The sequence below is a fragment of the Salvelinus namaycush genome, chromosome 18, assembly GCF_016432855.1.
Source record: "Salvelinus namaycush isolate Seneca chromosome 18, SaNama_1.0, whole genome shotgun sequence".
Taxonomy (NCBI): Eukaryota; Metazoa; Chordata; class Actinopteri; order Salmoniformes; family Salmonidae; genus Salvelinus; species Salvelinus namaycush.
The window spans coordinates 13,858,003-13,879,450 of record NC_052324.1 but is presented as its reverse complement, the minus strand read 5'-3'; the positions used below and the strand labels follow the sequence as shown (position 1 = coordinate 13,879,450).

The 21,448-nt window shown below is 40.2% G+C and overlaps 1 protein-coding gene across 2 annotated transcripts; it reads right to left on the bottom strand.

Annotated features, from left to right (window-relative positions):
* Positions 1-159: 159 nt before the first annotated feature.
* LOC120063104 (mothers against decapentaplegic homolog 2-like) lies at positions 160-20,996 on the bottom strand. Of its 2 annotated transcripts, none has more exons than XM_039013271.1 (11): positions 20,832-20,996; positions 12,782-13,190; positions 7,224-7,313; positions 6,747-6,940; positions 6,415-6,549; positions 6,239-6,313; positions 6,021-6,074; positions 5,619-5,831; positions 3,068-3,205; positions 2,699-2,843; positions 160-2,331 (listed from the first exon to the last, which is right to left on the bottom strand). In XM_039013271.1, exons 2-11 carry the CDS (start codon positions 13,015-13,017, stop codon positions 2,208-2,210), a joined length of 1,404 nt encoding a protein of 467 aa, XP_038869199.1. In that variant the 5' UTR covers positions 13,018-13,190; positions 20,832-20,996; the 3' UTR covers positions 160-2,207. The 2 variants fall into 2 exon arrangements, with proteins under 2 accessions (XP_038869199.1, XP_038869200.1); XM_039013272.1 differs by having other exon boundaries at positions 6,251-6,313.
* Between the last annotated feature and the right edge of the window lie 452 nt (positions 20,997-21,448).

Sequence of the window (21,448 nt, the reverse complement as noted above, 5' to 3'; positions counted from 1 at the left end):
AATGGCTCTCATTTAATATGATCAAAGACTCAATTTTCAACTATTTACTATAACGGTCCAATGTCATTTCTATAGATGAGAAAAGGTAAACTTGAGGACGCCACTGTAGACTGAGATCAGTGGAAAACATTCGTGTTAATAAAGATGACAGAAACATGGTCATCATGAGAATAAAAATCTTTATTAGTGTTTTATGAAGTCTGCATAATATGCCACACGCCTGAGAAGCTTATGGTCAGAAAAAAACCCTGCTCTATCAATAACGCCCTCTACTGGTAAAACAACTGTGACAACTACTATACTGACTGCTTTGCAAATAGTTTACTGTTAAATACACATATTACTGTTCTACTGTTATGCACGTCTGGTCCACTTCAGATTTGTTATGTACTCTTCACATTCATATCTTGTAGGCCAATGGTACAAGGCTTCAACACTGGACCCTAACACATGGTTCAGTTCCCCAAATTCAAACTCACTACAGTAGTTGCACTTACAAAGTACAATCACTAGTGCCGTAAGGTTAACAGATTAATAACATCAATAAAGGAGAAGGGAGAAAACAGATGTTAAAAAAATCTTGCAACAGCCACAAAATGACAATGGCATACTGCAAGCTCAGTCTTGTTGTACATACTGTATTTTATAGACAAGAACAAATACATACACAAATACAGAATCTATGTCCCAGTGTGCAGTTTAATTTCTCATGTAAGAACATGGAATACTGCCAAGTTTCTGTAACATTTAGCTAAAAATAAAAAAAAATATGAAAAATAAAATCACTGTTTTATGGTTGACCTTTTATCCTTTATTGAGCACCAAATGGCTTCCAAGAGTGAAGAGATGAATGAGTCAAAGAAAAGTTCATACAACATGCCTCTGAGTCACATAACCTAACCATACATTGCAGGAAAACAGATATCAGGTTACAGGCATTTAAGCTTTGATTTGTGTACTTTTTTTTGTTGTTGAAAAAATACCTGTTGACATTACGTGGGGCAGTATTTTTTTGGAATTAGATTAAAGTCTAACCTTTAAAAAAAAATAAACTGGAATGATCCATGCTCTCCATAGATTGCGAGCCATGTCACTTAAAAACAGGCAGTCTTGAAAATATTAACTAATAAAAAGTGAATGACAGAAGAACATTTAAGTATATTTATATATAAAAATACATGAGAATACAAAAAAGTAGCAAAAGAAAGGGGATATAGGCTAAACACAATATAGAATGAAATTCACTGATACCTTTAATTCTCCAAGTGAAATAACCTTTCAATAATTCACCTCGTGAGACTTAGACACCCAGTGAAACATGAGAAAAAGCTTTTAGAACTGATATTCTCTGGTCCCTGCTTTGTGCATCCAAACTTAAGCAAGTTCAGGACTTACTAGCCTGCATTCTGAGGCTGTGTGTGGTGGAAATGAAACATAGGCTACCTATAATAACATTGAGGATGCCATATAATGACAACGAGCTCAAATTAATGTCAACTATAGCCAGATTGATTTTGCAGCTTGTTTAGTTTTTTTGCTAAACATTCCTATATGTCCATTAAGATGTGTGTCTTACAACGACACACATCTAAAAAAATAATAATAATAATATTTTGACAAAAGAGTAAAAGAGTTAATTACGTCAATTAAGCAATTACATTTAAAAACATAATTTAGCATTTCCCTTAAAGGAGAAAGCAACAAAGGCCATCATAATTTCTTAACCAAGCTAACTCCCCCAGACAAAAAAAATATGTATCCATGTTTCCCAGAGAAAAGTTACCTCATGGTCAAAAAGATGGATGAATATATTTAGCATTTACGCTTGTGTTACTTATACAAGCATTCTCTTACTGAGAAACTATGTGTAGAATATTTTTTGGTATTTCCCCTGCCTACAACAATTCCTCCCTGGACTTTAAAACCAATATACACTTTATTTGTACCACAAATAGATCTAATATTAAGGATTTGGGGAAAAGCAATTTAACAAGGTGCAACACAAAGATGGGTAACAAAGTGCCAAATTATATTCTGAAAAGTCTGTCTCACGGCGTGTGTGCGTTTAGACAGGGACATGGCACTAGGCCACAAATACTATGAAGTATGTTACAGCAGAAATGTATTCTGCAGCTTTTTTCACGATGGGACTCAAGTTCGAATTTTATGATCTTTGAGTGGGCGACTATTTGGGTCGTTTTCTAGGATTATGACATACTGGAGCAACGTACAGAAGGGGAACCCATCTGAGTCAACACTTTGTCCAGCCATTGCAGGGGTCCATTCAAATGCAGCTCAATCCAGCAGGGAGTGCTTGTGACAGTCTGCCGTCTGGGAGACAAAAAAAAAGACCACAACAAAGCGAAATTAGTGAAATCACTCAGCATGCAAGCACAGGAACATCACCCAAAACCCAAGGTTAGCCTGAACTTTTTTTACTTCTTGCCCTGTAACAGAGGTATTGTTGAAGAGGGACAAGTAACGTTTGAATACCCCTCCAGCTCCTTAAACATTCCAAACTTCCTATAAATCCAGAAAAGCGGACCATTAACAAGCTACAATGTTATTTTTTTAATATATGCCAATGAGCACATTAATATTACCGTCTTCCTCCGACTATCCATCGTCTACTAACTACTTAGATGTGTACAACTGCAAGAATAAAAGTATTCTTGTAATAGTCAGTCATCATGCTTGCCTGTATTCAGCCCCCCAGCCTTTGACAAAGCTCATGCGTATGGTGCACATCCTGGTGAGCTGGTACACAGCCTCAAAGCCCTGGTTTACGGACTGTGCCAGGAGTGCTGCAAACTCCTGGTTGTTGAAGATCTTCAGGTTACAACCTGAGGGAGCGAGGGGAGGAGAGGGTCAGCTGGGAATCATGTATGGACTTTGTTTAGAACATAAGTAAAGCCTGCAGAACCTCCCTGCTATCAATATTATATTTTCTGTGGAAACAAGTAGGAACTAAACATAATAAATAACAGAAAACATATTAGTAATACTATGAAATGATTATAGGAGTGAGCACATCGGAAATCTAAGAGATGGTGTTTGTCTAAGTTACCTGGAGGAATTTTGCAAACGGTTGCTGGGTGCCACCCATACCGCTGGTTGCAGTTTGGACTCTGAACAAAGATGGCGCTATCACTGAGACACTCAGCAAACACCTCACCGCCAATATAGTACAGCCGGACTCCTCTTCCTGTGGAATAATGCAAAATATACTGAACAAAAATAAATGCAACAATTTCCAAGATTTTACTGAGTTAGAGTTCATATAAGGAAAACAGTCAATTGAAATAAATGCATTAGGCCCTAATCTATGGATTTCACATGACTGGGAATACGGATATGCATCTGTTGGTCACAGATACCGTGTGTATATATATATATATATATATATATATTTTTTTTTAAAGGGGCGTGGATCAGAAATCTGGTGTCCACCATTTGCCTCATGCAGCACAACATCTTCTCATAAGAGTTGATCAGGCTGTTGATTGTTGTCCCACTCCTCTTCAACGGCTGTGCGAACTTGTTGGATATTGGCGAGAACTGGGACATGCTGTTGTACACGTCGATCCAGAGCATCCCAAACATGCTCAATGGGTGACATGTATGGTGTGTATGCAGGCCATGGAAGAACTGGGACATTTTCAGCTTCTAGGAATTGTGTACAGATCCTTGCAACATGGGGCCGTGCATTATCACGCTGATACATGAGGTGATGGCAGCAGATGAATGGCACGAAAATGTATCTCTGTGCATTCAAATGGCCTTCGATAAAATGCCATTGTGTTTGTTTTCCATAGCTTATGCCTGCCTATACCATCAGCCTACCGCCACCTTAGGGCACTCGGTTCACAACGTTGACATTAGCAAACCGCTCACCCACACAACGCCATACATGTGGTCTGTGGTTGTGAGGCCGGTTGGACAAACTGCCAAATTCTCTAAAACGACATTGGAGGTTGCTTATGGTAGAGAAATTAACATTCAATTATCTGGTAACAGCTCTGGTGGACATTCCTGCAGTCAGCATGCCAATTGCGCACTTAAAACAGCAGTCATCCGTGGCATTTTTTAATTTTTTACATTTCTCCATTATTTTACCAGGTAAGTTGACTAAGAACACGTTCTCATTTACAGCAACGCCCTGGGGAATAGTTACAGGGGAGAGGAGGGGGATGAATGAGCCAATTGTAAACTGGGGATTATTAGGTGACCGTGATGGTTTGAGGGCCAGATTGGGAATTTAGCCAGGACACCGGGGTTAACACCCGTACTCTTACGACAAGTGCCATCGGATCTTTAATGACCTCAGAGAGTCAGGACACCCGTTTAACGTCCCATCCGAAAGACGGCACCCTACACAGGGCAGCGTCCCCAATCACTGCCCTGGAGCATTGGGATATTTTTTAGACCAGAGGAAAGAGTGCCTCCTACTGGCCCTCCAACACCACTTCCAGCAGCACCTGGTCTCCCATCCAGGGACTGACCAGGACCAACCCTGCTTAGCTTCAGAAGCAAGCCAGCAGTGGTATGGAGGGTGGTATGCTGCTGGCATGTTGTGTGACAAAACTGCACATTTTAGTGGCCTTTTATAATGTGCAATGATCATTCTGTTTAAACAGCTTCTTGATATGCCACACCTGTCAGGTGGATGGATTACCTTGGCAAAGGAGAAAAGCTCACTAACAGGGATGTAAACAAATTAGTGCACACAATTTGAGAGAAATAAGCCTTTTGTGCGTACAGAACATTTCTGTGACCTTTTATTTCAGCTCATGAAACATAGGACCAACACTTTACATGTTGCATTTATATTTTTTGTTCAGTGTAAATAAGCATGAGTATTTCAGCTACAAAACATAGTGCTGTTCAATTACTTTAATTCTATTTAGTTCTAGTTTTTTTTGTGAGTCCAACACATCGTTTCTTTAGAGAAATCAAATAATTCACGAGAGAAATCAAGTCAAGAACTACGCTGGGATGAAGGGAGCTGTAGTTTTCATTACGCAAATATTCAACCTAGTTCAGTGCAGAAATGTGGTAATTAACTACAATGACCATAATCCATTGCGCCAGTTTTTGTGGGGTCTGGCGCCTGCAGGCTGATTTAGGTCGTCGATTTCGGAGGACGCATGACTCGACCTCGTCTCTCCCGAGCCCGTTGGGGAGTTGCAGCGATGAGACAAGATCGTAATTGGATCGCAATTGGATATCACGAAAAACAAATATATTATTTCATATGTTTCTATTGACGTCTACCCAATGTGGACCTGACAGAGACAATGGAATATTTTCAATGTTTTGGAAATTGAAGTTCACTATTTTGGGCTTTGGCATTTCCATTAAAAAGCTCAAAATCATTATTTCACAATACATTTAAATGTTTTGTTTTTTTAATTATCGAAACCGAAGATAATTTAAAAAAATAATAGAACTGAACTCAAAAAGCACTAATCTCTCAGCACTAACAAAACATGTGTGTTAAATTACAGAACAAATCCTGTGAAAATCTGAATTGGCACCATATTCCTTTTGGCCAGAGCCTTCAAAAGTAGTGCACCACATAAGGAATAGTGTGCCTCTTGTGGCGTAGCCCGTTGTACCTATGTGCCTCCTGGTCATCTCTACAGTGGCATTCCTGTTGACGTTAGAGAGCAGGCCCAGACAGAAACGCTCTGAGTTGGAGGGGTCGGTGAAACCATCCACGGTCAGAGAGGGCTGCGAAGCGTGGAATGTCTCTCCAACACGCTGGTTCAGCTCATAGTAGGCTATAGAGCACCAGAACGCAGGCTCAGAGTAAGTCACCGGCTGCAGGTCTGAAAAACACGGGGGATGTCATTATAAAAAGCAACTACACATGTTGACGGGAGGAGACCAATGATCTCCAGAGTAGGCACTGGGCTGTCTAAATAGTACTCAATGAATGTTGTCAAATTTGTTCAGATTACAAGTGACTGATAAATGACTGATGCTTTAGACAGACGTGGAGAGACAGTTATTCTTACCCATGCTATGATTGACAGGTGAGAGGGTGCCAGGGGACAATTCAGCAGGAGAACCTGATATGAAAAATACAAAATAAAAAATGTAATTGTAAAGTCGCATGGTTGTTGCAAAGAATCCACTAAGATATTTAATCAACAAATCAAAACTTGACAGTTTGACAACTGTTTTCTTTCTTATTTTATGTTAGAACTTCCTATTTGAGGTAAGTGGAATATACCTGTGTCCATACTTTGATTCATCGGTTGATCGCTGGCTTCCCCATCCTCACTTATGTATCCAGGTGGTGGTGTTTCTATAGTAACAGAGGGGGGGGGGGAAATACTGATGAGCTGAACCTGATACATCGTTATCATGAAGGCCATTTGGATATCAACTCATGGTAGATGCACAAACCTGGTATGTAGTTATTTGGAGGCTCGATCCCTGCAGGAAAGCTTGTGTTCTCAGGTATGGAATGAGTGTAGTCATCCAATGGGGGCAGTTCTGTTAGAATTTCCGAGTGTCTTGGCACAAGTACAGGAGGCAGAACTAGAGGAGAGAAGATTATTCAAATGTCAAACAAAGTTCAAAGTTCTTTACAAAATATCAATGAAGACTATTCCCACTTATCCCATCCTTTTTCATGTCTCATGCCAGCAGAAAGAATCGCAGAACTAACTGTTAACATAGGCTTTTATGGCACCTACAAGTCAGCACACACACCACTGGTTCAAAAGACAACCTACCTGGGGTCTCCACCCTCTGGTAGTGGTAGGGGTTGATGCAGACCTCATCCTTCTTGAGGTGGAAGGCGTACTCGCAGGCCTCGATGGCACGCAGTTCATGGTGGCTGTGCAGGTCGGGCCATCGCCACAAGCGGCAGTAGATGACATGAGGAAGACCCTTTCTGTGGGAGACCTGCAGGCGCCCATCCAGGGATCTGACAGGATGGACAATGGAGGAAATAGATGTGAGAATTGAAAGTGTAAGGGAAGGAAGAAATGGGGGATGAAACGATAGGAAAAGAAGATGGAGATGCATGTGGCCAGGAAGACAAAAGGTGGGGGTGTGGAGAGGGGAAGAGGGGAGTGATGAGGTATGAATGATAGAGGCATGAATGGAATTTGTGTTCTCAATGTCTCTCACCCCCCTGGAATGATTACTTCCCACATCAAGGTTGTACAACAGTATGTAGCACAGGACAGTTGAGGATAGATAGTCACCTGGTTTGGTCAGGGTAGCTGTATAGGCCTGAGGTATCCCACTGTTCTATCGTATTTGGTGTACTCAGTCCCCATATTTCAGAGCAATTGCTGTGCACAGAAAAACCAAACAAAACAAAAACAAATGATAAACATGGGGCATGAGTCATTCAGAAATACCAGTATGGGTAATGTAAACATTAAAAGGCCTCTTTTATTAGAGTCATTTTCAATTAGGTATTTCATTCTTTCAGTCAGGAACTGAAAAAAGACACGCCAAATAAGAGAAGCCTTTTGACGGAATAAAGAAAAACGGCATAAGATGGGAATACAGCAGTGGAGGCTGGTGGGAGGCTATATAGCTATAGCAGTAGGGGTTCATTGTAATGTCTGGAATGGAATTAATGTAACAGAGTCAAACACGTGGTTTCCATGTTTGATACTGTTCCATTAATTCCATTCCAGGCATTAAAACGAGCACGTCCCCTTACAGCTCCTCCCACCAGCCGCCTCTGGAGTATAGTAGTATATACAAAGAAACAGTATGCAAGACAAAAAAACATTAATGTTACTGTGGCATTGTACCAAATATTCTGAAAAACTGTGAAACTTTTCCACCACAGCCGTGTAGGTTGGAAGCACTTAACTTATCTTGGGACATTCAAGTAAACACAGAAGACACACAATGGGACTAAAAGAAAAGGAGGGCGCAACCTTGGAAAAAAAGTAAATTTCCATTTAACCACCCTCTACAATTCACTTTGTGATTCTAATGGACACGTAGAAAGGAATGATCAGAAAATTAACTCTAGAAATTAAATAAAAATGGAATGGCGAAATATGATGTGATATTTGCTTCTGATACAATATCCAGAATCAGAATTCAGAGCTGATCTAGCCTACCTCAGAAGTGGGACTGAATCTAAACTATAGGCTAAGCCTATATGTTGTGTTCCTAAAAGGGCTCTGAAATAGGTTCTAAACTTCCCTCTAATACATGATAAGCATGGCACATGTAGATTGCAACTCGCCAATCAGGGCTCGAAATAAATTTTAAAAAAATCGGTAGAAACCCTGTAGGTATATAAAAAAATAAACTGATATATAAAAACAATTATTTGATGAAACATTGAATTTGGCCTTACTGCTATTAGCCCATAGAAACACATTGAATAACTTTCATGCATGCCAAAACATATGTATATTTTTTTAATCAAAAGGAAGTATGTTTTGAAGTGTCTGCCCTATATCTGAGAAATATGCCGCTTGTGCGATATATCGAATACCGGTATGATTTTCAAAACCGTGCTACGCCAGTGCTTAGAACTAGCGTCAAATAAATTATGTCCGGCTGAGGGCTCCAGTTTTGCATTTGGTTTGCTAGCTTGCTATCTAAGTGGCTAGATGTCCAGAGATCAAGTTTCTTGGTTACAGCAGATGCATTCAATCTCCTCATGGATCAAGATCCCTGTTGCCCAATTTGTTTTGTGTGTCGTTTTGAAATAGCACCCCTTGTGTGCACATTCGGTAATACCGTATAGCCCGGTAACGGTATGAAAATCTGGATCGCGTTTGGGCATATTCTAATTCTATTAACTTTTAGTCCTTTTTACCAGCCGGTACCGGGTTACCTTCAGAAAAGTCTCGTGAAGCTTGTGGGTGTGAGCTCTGGGATTGGACAGTGTCTGCAATGACACATCGTCCGGTCCAAACATCGTTGATAAATAAATTGTATCGTTTATATATCTATCTAATTTGTTGGGGGCGGGAAGAAGGCAATAGAAAAGGATACATTGGTTATATTAGAACTGTGATTTGGTGCATAATTTAACTATAGTATAGGCTTCCTTCGCACGATGGCTGACTTGGTGGGAAAGAAAACTACGTGTTCACCTTTTCAGCAGTTCTTCAGTTTCAGGCTGAATGAGGAAGGTGAGCCAGCAGACCTGACCCAAGTCACTTGCAGAATTTGCAAAAAGATTATCAGGGCAAAGGACTACAAACCTCCATCATCCTGCAGAGTTAGCTACTATGGGGGAGAACATGCTGGTGATCCTTGTTATAAAGAATGTTACAAATTATTTGTTTTATCCGATTGTATATTTAGGATTTTTACAGTTTGATAAGCAAAAAGGATAATAGGACTATTCGTTTTTAGCCCAATGTTCATTCAATTGTTAAAGAATGTAATAGGCTAAATAATAGATTTTATCTGATTGTTGTTGACTTTTATATAAATGCACCATTTGTAAGCCATTCAAATTAAAGTTGTTTGTGAGACAAATCCAATAAAAAAAATTGTTCACACTTAATGAAAGTGCTGCTGCAAGAGTTTTTCCAAGCACGTTGTGCAATTCAAGAATATGAATAAACACTGTCAAAGTAACCTTTACTGAAATTGTTATTGACAGTAGCCTGTGGTAGGCCTATATTATTGGCTGTTTGGTTTGCAAGGAGGGATTTTCCGACGGCACAATTTATTTTGCCTACACGTTGGTCAAGCAAAGCAGAAACGTATCAGGTCTGTTTAAACTTCCCATTCGATTACTTCATCTTGCAATTGTTTGTTCTCTCTCGCTCCTTGTTACTATACTATGTTCTTATTTAGGCTATTAGCAAAGAACTTTGGGATGCAACTCCGTTAGGCCTATAGATTCAGTCGATGGTTGATCATGAAAGAGTTGGCTATGCCTAGGCCAACAAGTCACGTTCAAATCAAAACGGGGAGAAAATTAAGATTTTAAAACGATAAGCCAGACAACGACGTGTCTGCTGCAAAAGGCCCACGATCATCCGACTTTGGAGAGAGAAAAAACACACGTTAGGCCTCATCTGACCATTTGTCGCTGCTTTGGTGCTCTTCGCTCTTTCTACATTGTTCTCTTGCATTATGTTAGTAGTCTAGCTCTTACAGTATGTATTGAAAATGTAGGCTATGGCAATTAGGGAATTGGCCACTTGGCATGGCGGCCTGCTGTGTTCTCGCTGCGCTGCCCGACTGCGTGCAGTCAAGCTCAAATATGCTAAACGATCGTTTGTATCATCACAATGTCGTCACCATCAATGATAGCGGTCAAACATCATCGATAGACAATGCAATTGTAATAATCACCCAACCCTAGTGAGCTCAAACCATTGACTTTACAGACATTAGTGAGAAGAAATCAAAAAGTTAGCACACCGAAGGGACTGACGTCACACTTGTCCTGTGAAGCTTGTGGGCGTCGTATAGCAAAACAGGCAACATGTCTGTGTTCTTGAGAATCTCAGTTTTCGATAGTGGAATCCTAGCTCAAACCACTCGGACGACTTTACGGATGTTTTAGTGAACAGTAACTTTTTGGCATCGTCTCATGTCTGACAAACACCGCGCCAAACTACCGCAGATTCAGAAGCCTGACACCATCGCTGGTTCCACGGATTGAGACGCAGCCCAAGCAAAAACCTGGAAATGTGTAGCGTAAACACAGGGTTGTATTTAATAAAAAGGTGATGACGTCGCCGATTTCCGCACGGGCGCAGACATCGATCTTAGAGGGTTTAAAGAGCGCCAGGTTGGTGAGTGACGACATGCAAGAGATCAGTCATTCATTCATCGATCTCCTGAAGAAACTATCCCTTTATTTGTTCCCCCAAATATTTGGATATACTGGTAAAGTAACCAGGCTGTTCGCTATCTAGCTACCTAATGAAGTAACATGATTGAACAAGGTGCAAACAAATGCCCACGAGTGGTTTTGGTACGGCCCACGACATGGTTAATGAATGTAAAATGCAGCCCGCCAATGCACGATAGGAATTTAAAAAAAAACGTTCCACCGGTCATATATTGTTTGAGCTAGAAACAAGCCATTTTCACTGTAGTAATGACAGGTACGAATTGGCGGTCTTTTTTTCTCTAGGGCACTCGGAAATAACGGTACAGCGAAGCTGAATCATTGCAACTACTATCTGGGAGATTTTTTCCCCTCCGCACTGGTGCTCCCAAAATAGAATGTCTGGTCGCACAGCAAAACATTTAGGAGCATTTGTGAACAAAATGGTCGAACTTCCGAGCCCTGGTTGCAATACATTTTGCAAGACCATCTATTGGTTTACACAATATTGATTCCACCTGTCAACAAGATCTATACAAATTTACTCAGTATCTAATAAACATACAAACATCTGAACTGTTCTAAGCAGGTCATCAACAAATAAAAAGGGTATTTTACAACATACCCAGAGAACATGTTCTACTAGGACATCAAGGTTAACTGGCTGATTACCTTACATTCTCAGACAAATGTCATACAATGCCTTCAGAAAGTATACCCCTTGACTTATTCCACATTTTGTTGTTACAGCCTGAATTGAAAATGTATTTTCTCACCCATCTACACACAATGACAAAAGTGAAAACATGTTTAGACATTTTTGCAAACTTATTGAAAATGAAATATAGAAATATCTCATTTACATAAGTATTCACACCCTTTGCTATGACACTCCAAATTGCGCTCAGGTGCATCCAATTTCCTTTGCTCCTCCTTGAGATGTCACTACAACTTGATTGGAATTCACCTGTGGGCAATTCAATTGTTTGGGCATGATTTAGAAATAAACACACCTGTCTATATAAAAGGTCCCACAGTTGACAGTGCATGTCAGAGCAGAAACTATAAGGAACTGCCTGTACATCTCTGAGATAGAACTGTGATGAGGCATATATCTGGGGAAGGGTATAAAACAATTTCTAAAGTGTTGAAAGTTTCCAAGAGCACAGTGGTCTCCATTGGGAAATGGAAAAAATATGGAACTACCGGGCAATAAGGACCTTGGTCAGGGAGGTGACAAAGAACTCAATGACCACTGACAGAACTACAGAGTTCCTTGGCTGAGATGGGAGAACCTGCCAGAACAAGAGTCGACAGTAATTCACCAATCTGGTCTTTATTGGAGACTGGCTAGACAGAAGCACATGACAGCACAGCATACCTGTAGTTTGCAAATAGGCATGTGAAAGACAGAGCATAAGGAAAAAGATTCTGTGATCTGATGAAACAAAAATGGAACTCTTTGGCCTGAATGCAAAGCTCTATGTCTGGAGAAAACCAGGCACAGCTCATCACCTGTCTAACACCCTACCTACCTTGAAGCATGGTGGTGGCATGCTATGATGAGGAGAAAAAAATAATAGATTTAATCGATTTTCAATTCAGGCTATAACACAACAACATGTGGAATTACATCAAGGGGTATGAATACTTTGAAAGTATGGCATAAGTACATGGTGGGGTGCTGAGTCAGCATTTACAAAACTAACTGTAGGACCATTTCTGAGATTCAATGGAGGACAGAAAGATAAAAATAATTTGGGAGTTAAGACCTCTATGTTTAAGGACCTTGTATGTTAGAGAGGCTGTTTAAAGAAAGAGGAGGCCACTAGACGGTTAGCTGATAGTAAATACACAGGTAAAATACACCGTATATAATCATCTCCATACAAAGGTTTCTGATGCATGGTCAACTGTTCACTCCAAAGAACCATACAACGACTGTAAGCAGAGCTCTGTGTTACCTGGCATGGGGTTACGTACCTGGGGATGGTGACACACTTGGTGTTGCAGTTCTGTGTGGTGATGGCCTTCTCCAGCTCGTCCAGCTGTCCAGTCTTCTTCAGCTTCTTAACCAGGCTCTTGACAGCCTTCTCACACCACTTCTCCTCCTGGCCATTCTGTTCTCCACCCCCTGCTCCCCCGGGGCCGCTGGCTGACTTCTTCCACCCCAGGAGCCTCTTCACGACCGGAGGGGTGAAAGGCAAGATGGAGGACATTTTGGGTGTAGCGAGGAGGATTCTTGAGAGAACTCAAACACACTCGGGAGGCAGAGGGGACCTGGAGGAAGGGAGGCACAGTTTGGCCCTTTCTCTGGTGTGGTCCCTCTGTTTCGTGAGGAATCACAGGGCTGGTGTGAGGATGAGCTAGATATGTGCAGAAGAGATAACACCTGAGGGGAAAATCAAACAGGAATTCAGTAATGAATGTCTGATTAAAGAGATTGTGATGTGTGATAATGCATTCAATTGTGTGTGGGGTCCTTTTCAAAGTGAATGGGTGGTCTTGAAAAACGAGTTAAATCCCTTATCCACCATAGCCGATTAAACTCAACCCCACAATTTATGATGGAGTTGAGCAGCGACTAGTGTGGGTGAACTGGAGCTCCGAAGTTTAGTGTAATAGCGGGCTATTCTTTGTGTGCTGAAATAAATTTAAAAATACGACATCGGAGCTCCAGTCCGCCCACACTAATCGGCTATGGTGGATGAGGGATTTATCCAACTAGTTTTCAAGACCACCCATAAAATCAGAGTTGAGTTTAGTCAGCTAATCCCACCATCACATCCTTTTATCAGCAACAACTGCAGTTACATTAGGCAGCAGATCCAACCCGCTTGCATACAGCTGCACTAGGGTCAGACAGCCTTCCTGTGTACATTGGGTATACCAAACATTAGGAACACCTTCCTAATATTGAGATGCACCCTCCCTTTTTGCCCTCAGAACAGCTTCAATACGTCGGGCATGGGCTCTACAAGGCGCTGCACGCGTCCCCACAGTTGGCTGGATGTCCGCGTGTCAAGTTGGATGAATGTCCTTTGGGTGGTGGACCATTCTTGCTCAACAGTTACCCCTTGTGTATCGTGAAAAACCCAGCAGCGTTGCAGTTCTTGACACAAACCAGTGCGCCTGGCACCTACTACCATACCCCGTTCAAAAGGCACTTAAATATTTTGTCTTGCCCATTCACCATCTGAATGGCAACAATACACATTCCTTGTCTCAACTGTCACGAGGCTTAAAAATCCTTCTTTAACCAGTCTCCTCCCCTTCATCTACACTGATTGAAGTGGATTTAACAAGTGACATCAATAAGGGATCATAGCTTACACCTGGTCAGTCTATGTCATGGAAAAAAGTATCTGTTTTTAATGTTTGGCACAGTGTATATCAAGACACTGCGGAACCGGCACAAGATATGGCTCGGAAAACAGTTGTTTAATCTTCTCGGTATAACAGTTGGGATAATGGGACAATTCGGAGTACATCCCTGGATTGAGGTACTTTTTCCGAGCCATATCTCGCGCTGGCTCTGTGGTGTCTTAAAAGGGGAATGGAAACACCGTAGGAAGTAAAGCCAAGCAAATAGAAATATTCCATCCACTAATACTAAACATGTGCATACACTAACATACTCTGAACAAAAAACAATTTCAAAAACAGTTACAGTTCATATAAGAAAATCAGTCTATGGATGTCATATGAACGGGAATACAGATATGCATCTGTTGGTCACAGATACCTTTAAAAAAGTAGGGTTGTGGATCACCATTTGCCTCATGCTGGGCGACACATCTTTACATAGAGTTGCTCAGGCTGTTTGATTTTCAGCTTCCAGGAATTGTGTACAGATCCTTGTGACATGGGGCCATGCATCCTCATCATCATCATCATCATCATCATGCTAAAATATGAGGTGATGGCAGCGGATGAATGGTGCGAGAATGGCCCTCAATCTCATCACAGTATCCCTTTGCATTGAAATTGCCATCGATAAAATGCAATTTTACACTGGCCCGTACCACAACCCCACCGTGGGGCACTCTGCTCACAATGCTGACATCCTCAAACCACTCACCCACACGACACCGTCTGCCCAGTTAAGTTGAAACCAGGATTCACCCGTGAAGAGCACACTTCTCTAGCGTGCCAGTGTCTATCGATGGAGAGTTGCACCCCACCTTTTTGCCCTCAGAACAGCTTCAATTTGTCGGGCATGGACTCTACAAGGTGCCGAAAGCTTTCCAACAGTTGTGTCAAGTTGGCTGGATGTCGGGTACAATTCAAACCAGGATTCACCCATGAAGAGCACACTTCTCTAGCATGCCAGTGTCTATCGAAGGTGAGCATTTGTCCACTAAAGTCCATTACGACACCGAACTGCAGTCAGGGATCTTTTACTTCAGCTCATAAAACCAACACTTTTCATGTTTCTTTTTAGTATTTTTATATTGAACGTTTATTTGATGTGTGGGTAGCGCCATCTTGAATTGCCATAGTAATGATTGACGCCAATTGCGTTATTGGCAGGTTTGAGCAAATTGTGAGTTTTGGTACGGGGACTGAAAGTGAATGAATGCTGCTACCAGGAGGGCCCTCGCCTCCACTGGACCTGAAAGGTTTCTCACAACTGACAGCTTTGAGATCAGGACAACAATTTGTTTTTATGTTAGTAATTATAATATGTACATATATATCTTTCTGATTGATAAGATGAGTCTGTGAAATTAACTTTTGACAGTCAGCCAAAAACAAGGTAGCTAGTTAGCCAGTCTACTTGATTTAGCTCATTTTGTCTTTATGTTAATGTAGACATTGATAACTGTACAAAATAAAATTCTCATATTGACAATTTGAAGAACATTTGTCGCCATTAGTATTAGCTAGCTAAGAGCTAAAATTAACTGGCTAGTGTCTGATTCGATTTGTAGCTAACTAGCTACAGCAGATAGCTTACCAGCCACAACTAAGAGGGCTGCAGGATTGCTATTTTACCAGTAAAATGTATAATACCCATATAATTATTAGCTAGCTAGATCATAAGATGTCTGTTTATATGTGATATGATTTCTAAGAATAGTAAACCTGCTGGCTGTTGATTGCAAGAATGAATGTAGCCTAACCCCTATGATGAAAACTAGCTAATAGCTATGACATTTGAAAGCTCAGGCTGGTAGTCAGCTTTGCAACTAAATCATCCTGGTCTAGCTGGTAACGGTCAATGATGTATTATTGTTGTGTACTATTACCTTGCAAAAGTATTCCGACCCCTTGGATTTCTTCAAATTGTATTGTGTTACAAAGTGGGATGAAAATGTATTTAAATTGTACTTTTTGTGTGTCAACAATCTACTCAAAATACTCTGTCAAAGTGAAATAAAAATGCATTTAATTAAAAAAAAAAATGAATACAAAGTAATTACTCAAATGTAGTCACAGCTCCTTTGTTCAGGCAAGCCAAATTAGTTCTGGAGTAAAATGTCTTAACAAATCACATAAGTTACATTGACTATGAAATAATAGGGGTTCAAGGGCTGACCCCAATTAGTCCACTGGTCGATTGTTTGGTTGATATGCTGTTGGTCAGCCAAGACTACATTTTTTGGGGTCAAGAAGTAGCAACATAGATGTTTTTTTCTCAGTGGACTAATTGATTGAGGCTGCAGGGAAACCACGGTCCCAGAAGAAGGGGAGTGTGGTTAAGATGCACAAGGCACATCTCTCTCCAGAATGCACTCTTTCCCGCCATTTCGTGCTCATTCAGCATTTCAGAACATAAATTGTGTGAATAGTTCGCCCTTTGATTTTTAATGTCTATCCCCATTACACATATCAGTAGTAGCCTACATTTAATTCCCATAATTTCTAATCTACAATGTTTCTTTGGTTATGGATATTTCTGTTAATACATTCATGCCTGATTCACGCATGTCTCAGTGCGGAGGCCGTGGGGCTGGCACACCAGTAGTACATTTACTGTTCTAAATTTTCAATGTTTGTTTGGCTAAGGTAATTTCTCTTAATGCATTCAATATATTGTTACAGTCATGTACTGTTCCCATTGCCGGGGTGGACACGTTGTTTGCAGAGCTCACAACCTATGCTACATTGGAGAAACAAGTTTTGGTTTATTTAATTCCATTTAAGAGTTGTCAATTTACTCACTGTCTTTTATTTGGTGCGCTTATGTCAATGTTGAGTAAGCACCTGATTACGCATACAGAAGTGGCCTAGCCTACCTGGCCCATTTGGGGAGCTCTGATAGTATTTCTGATCTAATTAACTCACCACTGCCAGTGAGCTGTGGAGCTTCTCAAAATGTTTCACCTCAAAACAGCAAGTAACCTTTTTCAGAATCCATTGAGAATGACAATATTTCCATCTCTCCCTCATATATATATATATATATATTAGAGGTCGACCGATTAATCGGGGCCGATTTCAAGTTTTCATAACAATCGGAAATCGGTATTTTTGGGCGTTAGTTAAGAACACATTCTTATTTTCAATGACGGCCCAGGAACGTTCTGCCTCGTTCAGGGGCAGAACGACAGATTTTTAACCTTGTCAGCTCGGGGGATCCAATCTTGCAACCTTACAGTTAACTAGTCCAATGCTCTAACACCTGATTACATTGCACTCCACTAGGAGCCTGCCTGTTAGCGAATGCAGTAAGCTAAGGTAAGTTGCTAGCTAGCATTAAACTTATCTTATAAAAAACAATCAATCAATGACTGTCATTGCTCCAATGTGTACTTAGGCATTGATGTTTATGGTTATCTTAAAATCAATACACAAGTATATATTTTTAAACCTGCATATTTAGCTAAAAGAAATCCAGGGTAGCAGGCAATATTAACCAGGTGAAAATGTGTCATTTCTCTTGCGTTCATTGCACGCAGAGTCAGGGTATATGCAACAGTTTGGGCCGCCTGGCTCTTTGCGAACTAAGTTGCCAGAATTTTACGTAATTATGACAACATTGAAGGTTGTGCAATGTAACAGGAATATTTAGACTCATGGATGCCACCCGTTAGATAAAATACGGAACGGAATAAACGTTTTGTTTTCGAGGTGATAGTTTACGGATTAGTCAAAGGTATATGGTTTAGAGAGAAATAGTCGACGCGTTATAATTCCTGTAAAAACTTGCGGCTGAATTTGAAAAGGGTTCCTTCGTTATTTTACCGTTCATGTCTTCCATGGAGAATGTCTTGATCTACTTCAAATAAGGTCTGTGTTTCGTGCAGGCTTAAACCGCCTCGACGTTTTGATACCCGTGTAAATCTCACTAGGATAAGGTAACGTTTGTCAACATATTTTCATAAATCCACTCTACAAAAAAAAGTATCTTCGCTTATATTTAGCCAATATTGATCAGAGTTACCTTGTCCTATGGATATCTACACAGTTATAAAATTGGCACGGTGATGTAAGCCTACACGAAACACAGACCTTATTTTAAGTGAATCTAAAAATATCCTATGGAATAAATGAAGGAACCGCTTTTCAGATTTTGCTAGATTTTGCTATGACTCGTACTTTGGTTGTCAATTCTTACCATGCCCATTATTAAAATAGGATTTCCTGCATATAGAAATTTAAGTTTTTGTTTTCAACATTCATCACAGGTAACTTAAACTCTATTTTTATTCAAACAGTTGAGAGTATTTGTCTCCTAAGCAGACTCTTCAGTATCATTGTCACTTCAGAGCTGTGTGCGTGTGTGTGTATTTATGTATTATATTAAGTTAAAATAAGTGTTCATTGTTCATTCAGTATTGTTGCAATTGTCATTATTACAAAAATGTGTGTGTGTATGATATATATATATTTAAAAAAAGTTTTTTTTTTTTTTAAATAAATCGGCCGATTAATCGGTATCGGCTTTTTTTGTCCTCCATATTTTTCGTCCATTAAAATAACATCAAATTGATCAGAAATACAGTGTAGACATTGTTAATGTTGTAAATGACTATTGTAGCTGGAAACAGCAGATTTTTTTATGGAATATCTTCATAGGCGTACCGAGGCCCATTATCAGCCACCATCACTCCTGTGTTCCAATGGCACATTGTGTTAGCTAAACCAAGTTCATCATTTTAAAAGGCTAATTGATCATTAGAAAACCCTCTTGCAATTATGTTAGCACAGCTGAAAATTGTTGTCCTGATTAAAGAAGCAATAATTCTGGACTTCTTTAGACTAGTTGAGTATCTGGAGCATCAGCATTGGTGGGTTCGATTACATGCTCAAAAGGGCCAGAAACAAAGACCTTTCTTCTGAAACTCGTCAGTCTATTCTTGCTCTGAGAAAGGAAGGCTATTCCATGCGAGAAATTGCCAAGAAACTGAAGATCTCGTACAACGCTGTGTACTACTCCCTTCACAGAACAGTGCAAACTTGCTCTAACCAGAACAGAAAGAGGAGTGGGAGGCCCCGGTGCACAACTGAGCAAGAGGACAAGTACATTAGAGTGTCTGGTTTGAAAAACAGACGCCTCACAAGTCCTCAACTCGCAGCTTCATTAAATAGTACCTGCCAGTCTCAACGTCAACAGTGAAGAGGCGACTCCGGGATGCTAGCCTTCTAGGCAGAGTTGCAAAGAAAAAGCCATATCTCAGACTGGCTAATACAAATAAAAGATTAAGATGGGCAAATGAACAGACACTGGACAGAGGAACTCTGCCTAGAAAGCCAGCATTCCGGAGTTGCCTCTTCACTGTTGACGCTGAAACAAGACATTTCTAAGTGGCCATAAACTTTTGAACAGTAGTGTACTTTTGGCCATGTAGTGTATTACTATTCTGAGTTTCAATCCTTACAAAATAAGTTAGACTCAATATTCTCAAGTGTTTCCTCCATCTTCATTAGGATGTTGTGTAAATGGCAGTTTGGGGGAAAAGCGTAGATGTTCGTATAAGATAGATGTTCACATGTTTTGTCTTGACCGATTACCATTTGATTTATGTGGTGCTATTGTACGTCATATCATTTGAAAGGGCTGTTTCTCAGCTTTCAAAATATGTATCATGTTTTCATATACTGTTTGATATTAGCAATTTTGTTCTGTGATGCACGCAGAGTTCATGGTCTTTCAGACAGTTTTGGAAAACCTGCCAGTGATGCCACAATGCCACTATGGCGATTTACAGTTAGTTAACTGGTGTTCTAAAGCCTAGTGTTTCCATTCCCCTTTAATATACACAGGAATGCTGTCCAACCCTAGTGCATCTGTAAGCAAGTGGGTCGGATCTGCTGGCTATAGCAACAAGTTAACATCATAGCTACCATTGTTTGCGAATATACACATGTACAAAAATAATATTTAAATACTAACAGTGCGGGTGGATTCTATATAATACCACATCTTCATTTACTGGGTGGTTAGCTAGCTACAGTGATTAACTGTTTAATTCATAAACTCCAATGCTGGTTAGATTATTTATTGTAGGTACAAGTAGTAGCAAGCTAGCTATCTCGGCTAAGGTAAGGGGCTAGCTAGTTATCCGGGCCATAGCTAACGTTAGCTAGCTAGCACTTCCAGGCCGGTTGGTTAATGGCCATTTTATCAGCAGTAAATCAACTAACGTTATTATATAGCTAGTCAAATTAGATAGCCAAGTTAACAATTGATTATTCATAGATAATGTAGCTATGAAAAGCTAAGGAAATTATTGAGTACGTAACCTGTATGGTTGGAGTACATTATCGCCAATTCCTATTGTTGTGCTACAACAAGACTCAGCGCAACAATTAGCTAGCTAGCCAATGTTAGCTAACCCAGGCTTACTCAATGCAGCTAACGTTAGCTAAATGACGAGCTAGCTAGTTTGCTAACGTATGCTATAATGAAACAATGATTTGATGGCGACATGATACACCACCACCATTGCCAGTTAGAATAACAATCACATGTTATATTAACACTTGAAGTGATACATAAGATAGGTAGACCAAATGTAAAAAACCTGAGCAGCTAACATCACACAAAACAAAAGTCGAGGGAAAATGAAAAGCATTGCATTACCCCTTGATGATGAGAATCTCGAGCTCTTCTCCGTGTAACGATATATGCAGTAGACAAAGGGGGGAACCTTTCCTTTAAACCCAACTATAAATGCAGCCGCTATCTCGACGAGAAGATTGCTGTATTTTCTCAAGTCTGATACCTGGCTAGCAGCTTAGCCTCACAAGTTAGTTAGACTTGAACAAGAAAGACACCCTAGTAGGCTAGCTGAATTCAGAATCTTAATCCCTCCTGATTGGATCAAACAAGACAATCATATTATTTTAGCATATCGGATTGGCCTACAGCAATGTCAATCTTTTTTGTTTATTTGACAGCATGGTTATTTTTCGAATCTGTCGTTGACATTGTCAGTGAGGAACTAGCTTGCGATACATACTTTTATATGAATTGATATAACTGATAAACCTTTCTCATATTACATAAAGAATAGAGCTGAGGAAAGAAATATTGCATGTAGCGGCATCCCCTAATTTGAAATGATGCACAATTGGTTACTCAAAGATAAGATTTCATGCGAAAAATAAATCCAGGCTACTTTAGATAACAGGTTGATGAAACAACTTTATATGATGTTTCTGTTTGAAAGTAGCAACCACGCCTTGTGTATTTCTCAT

Bases quoted from the DNA above. Each gene is read 5' to 3' on its own strand.
- LOC120063104 (XM_039013271.1), bottom strand. From the start codon at position 13,017: ATGTCCTCCATCTTGCCTTTCACCCCTCCGGTCGTGAAGAGGCTCCTG. The intron at 6,075-6,238 runs GTATATTCCACT...TTTTCATATCAG, and splicing joins GAATCAAAGTATGGACACAG to GTTCTCCTGCTGAATTGTCC. The intron at 5,832-6,020 runs GTAAGAATAACT...CGTGTTTTTCAG, and splicing joins ACCTGTCAATCATAGCATGG to ACCTGCAGCCGGTGACTTAC.